We start from the raw sequence: 3,578 nt of genomic DNA on the forward strand, positions 1-3,578 counted from the left end.
GTGGACTCCTTCAGACATGGGAAACCCCATGAGGCCTGAAACTTGTGTGCAAGTATCTAGTAGAGCTTTTACTAGAAAGGACTACTGGAGAATAGGAGGTACTGTCCCAACCAATGATGAAGTCACAGCATTTGGAAGTGTCTCCTTTTTGAAAACTCAAGAAGAAGAGGAGTAATTGAACTGGCAGTTTCATGATCTGGCACTTCTGAGTCCTCTACCCCAATATCATTTCAAGTGTATAAGTGATATCTCTATCTAAGAAAAATTATGGCCTTTTTCGTGCAGCCACCGAGAGTGGAAGGTGTTTCGCAATGGCGATCGGGTGGCAGATGAGCTTGCGTGCCCGTTGCCGGGTTCTTCGAGGTGCAACATCCAGTGAGTTTTGAGGATGTATGGAGGTCACTGGAACAAAAGCTTTCCAAAACCTTGTCATAGAAGATGACTGCAGAAAACTAGGATCACATTTGACATGTAACACGGTACCTGTCAGTGAACACTCCAGTCCTTTTGCTGTGGTATTCAGAAATACATCTTTTCCTCAAGACTGGATTGAACCCAGGGACACTCTACCACTAAAGTACATCCCTAGCCCTTTTTTTAAAAAATTTCTGAGATGGTCTGGCCAAGTTGCCAGGGCTGGCCTCCAAATTTCGATCCTCATGCCTTAGGCATGCCTCCCAAGTTGCTGGGATTACAGGCATGTGCCACTAAATTTGGTTGACACGTTATTTTAAATGGAATAGAAATTAAAATCATTTCATGTTTTGTATTAATAAGTACTTACCCCCAGAATTCTTTAAGCAACACAAAAGCTCAAGCATTGATGCAATCATGTATAATAAGGAACTTAGTATCAGTTGAGGATACTACTACTAAACAATTAGAAAATGTTTAAATTCAAACAAGTCTTGCCTGATATTTGTTATTCTTTGAAGTAATGTTTAAATATAGTAACAATTTAATAAATGAATATTTAATTGTAAATTAAAAAAAAAAAGAAAAATTATGTCTCCCTGGATATCTTAGATCCCTTTGCTAGAATACAAAACCCCAATGATAAGGACAGAACTTAGACCTAGGCAAGAGAAAGTAGAATGAAAGAGTGCAGAACATAAATGTTTTTCACATTATTAGTTAAACTTTGGGGGCATTAATATGGCTGGTTTTCTGAATAAGTCTAGTAAAAATAAAACATGAAGCAAAGAGTTAAAAGTGACCCACATTTGAACTCAGAAATCTAAGCTCGAGACCCAGTTTTGCTTTTGTGATAAATGACATAGCTAATCACCAATGGTTCCAGCTCTCCCAGGCACTCAGGAAGATGGCCCTTCCCTCCTCCCTTGAAGTTAGGTGAGGTCTTGTGCTTTCTTTGACCAATAAAATGTTGTTTTATTCAGCTTTTTTGCCACTGTGACTAAAAAACCTGACAAGAACTATTTTAGAAGAGGAAATTTTTATTTGGTGCTCACGATTTCAGAGGTCTCAGTCAATAGACAGCCAACTCCATTTCTCTGGGCCTGAGATGAGGCAGATCACTGTGGAGAATCTGAAAGGGGAAGAAGCGTAGGACATGTCAATCGGGAAGCAGAAAGAGCTCTGCTTGCCGAAGACAAAATATGAACCCCCAAATCTTGCCACCAGTGACCCACTACTTCCAGTCACACCCTACTTGCCTACCAGCTACTACCCAGTTAATCCATATCATATATTAATGCAGTGATTAAGTTAAAGTTCTCATAACTCAATCATTTCCCCACTGAACTTTCTTGCATTGTCTCATACATGAACTTTGGGGAACACTTCATATCTAAACCATAACAAATATAAATGGAAAAAATATGATTTAAGAACCAGTGCATGCTTTTTCGCAATGGGTTTGCCGCCAGAACACAGGTGTCGTGAAAACCACCGCTAAATCAAAGCCAAAATGGGAAAGGAAAAGACTCATATCAACATCGTTGTCATCGGACACGTAGATTCGGGCAAGTCTACCACTACTGGTCATCTGATCTACAAATGTGGTGGGATCGACAAAAGAACCATTGAAAAATTTGAGAAGGAAGCTGCTGAGATGGGAAAGGGCTCATTCAAGTATGCCTGGGTCTTGGATAAACTGAAAGCTGAGCGTGAGCGTGGTATCACCATTGACATCTCCCTGTGGAAATTTGAGACCAGCAAGTATTATGTGACCATCATTGATGCCCCAGGACACAGAGACTTCATCAAAAATATGATCACAGGCACATCTCAGGCTGACTGTGCTGTCCTGATTGTTGCTGCTGGTGTTGGTGAATTTGAAACTGGTATCTCCAAGAATGGGCAGACCCGTGAGCATGCCCTTCTGGCTTACACACTGGGTGTGAAACAACTAATTGTTGGTGTTAACAAAATGGATTCCACTGAGCCACCCTACAGTCAGAAGAGATACGAGGAAATCGTTAAGGAAGTCAGTACCTACATTAAGAAAATTGGCTACAACCCTGACACAGTAGCATTTGTGCCAATTTCTGGTTGGAATGGTGACAACATGTTGGAGCCAAGTGCTAATATGCCTTGGTTCAAGAGATGGAAAGTCACCCGTAAAGATGGCAGTGCCAGTGGAACCAGACTGCTTGAAGCTTTAGATTGCATCCTGCCACCAACTCGTCCAACTGACAAGCCTTTGCGTCTGCCCCTCCAGGATGTCTACAAAATTGGTGGTATTGGTACTGTCCCTGTGGGCCGAGTGGAGACTGGAGTTCTCAAGCCTGGCATGGTGGTCACCTTTGCTCCAGTAAATGTCACAACTGAAGTAAAGTCTGTTGAAATGCACCATGAAGCTCTGAGTGAAGCTCTTCCTGGAGGTAACGTGGGCTTCAATGTCAAGAACATGTCTGTCAAAGATGTTCGTCGTGGCAATGTTGCTGGTGACAGCAAAAATGACCCACCAATGGAAGCAGCTGGTTTCACTGCTCAGGTGATTATCCTGAACCATCCAGGCCAAATCAGTGCTGGCTATGCACCTGTACTGGATTGTCACACAGCTCACATTGCTTACAAGTTTGCTGAGCTGAAAGAAAAGATTGATCGCCGTTCTGGTAAGAAGCTGGAAGATGGTCCTAAATTCTTGAAGTCTGGTGATGCTGCCATTGTTGATATGGTTCCAGGAAAGCCCATGTGTGTTGAGAGCTTCTCTGACTATCCTCCTCTGGGTCGTTTTGCTGTTCGTGATATGAGGCAGACAGTTGCTGTGGGTGTCATCAAGGCAGTGGACAAGAAGGCTGCTGGAGCTGGCAAGGTCACCAAGTCTGCCCAGAAAGCTCAGAAGGCTAAATGAATATTACCCCTAACACCTGCCACCCCAGTCTTAATCAGTGGTGGAAGAACGGTCTCAGAACTGTTTGTCTCAATTGGCCATTTAAGTTTAATGTAAAAGACTGGTTAATGATAACAATGCATCGTAAAACCTTCAGAAGGAAAGGAGAATTGTTTTGTGGACCATTTGTTTTTGTGTGTGTGTGTGGCAGTTTTAAGTTATTAGTTTTTAAAATCAGTACTTTTTAATGGAAACAACTTGACCAAAAATCTGTCACAGAATT

General features: G+C 42.1%; 1 protein-coding gene across 1 annotated transcript; it reads left to right on the forward strand.

Moving 5' to 3' along the window:
- The first annotated feature begins 1,865 nt into the window (after positions 1 to 1,865).
- Positions 1,866 to 3,325, forward strand: LOC306664251 (elongation factor 1-alpha 1-like). Its single transcript, XM_079145101.1, has one exon. It carries the CDS (start codon positions 1,928 to 1,930, stop codon positions 3,314 to 3,316), a length of 1,389 nt encoding a protein of 462 aa, XP_079001227.1. The 5' UTR covers positions 1,866 to 1,927; the 3' UTR covers positions 3,317 to 3,325.
- Positions 3,326 to 3,578: the final 253 nt, after the last annotated feature.

Source organism: Sciurus vulgaris (genome assembly GCF_902686455.1).
Source record: "Sciurus vulgaris genome assembly, chromosome: 1".
Lineage (NCBI taxonomy): Eukaryota > Metazoa > Chordata > Mammalia > Rodentia > Sciuridae > Sciurus > Sciurus vulgaris.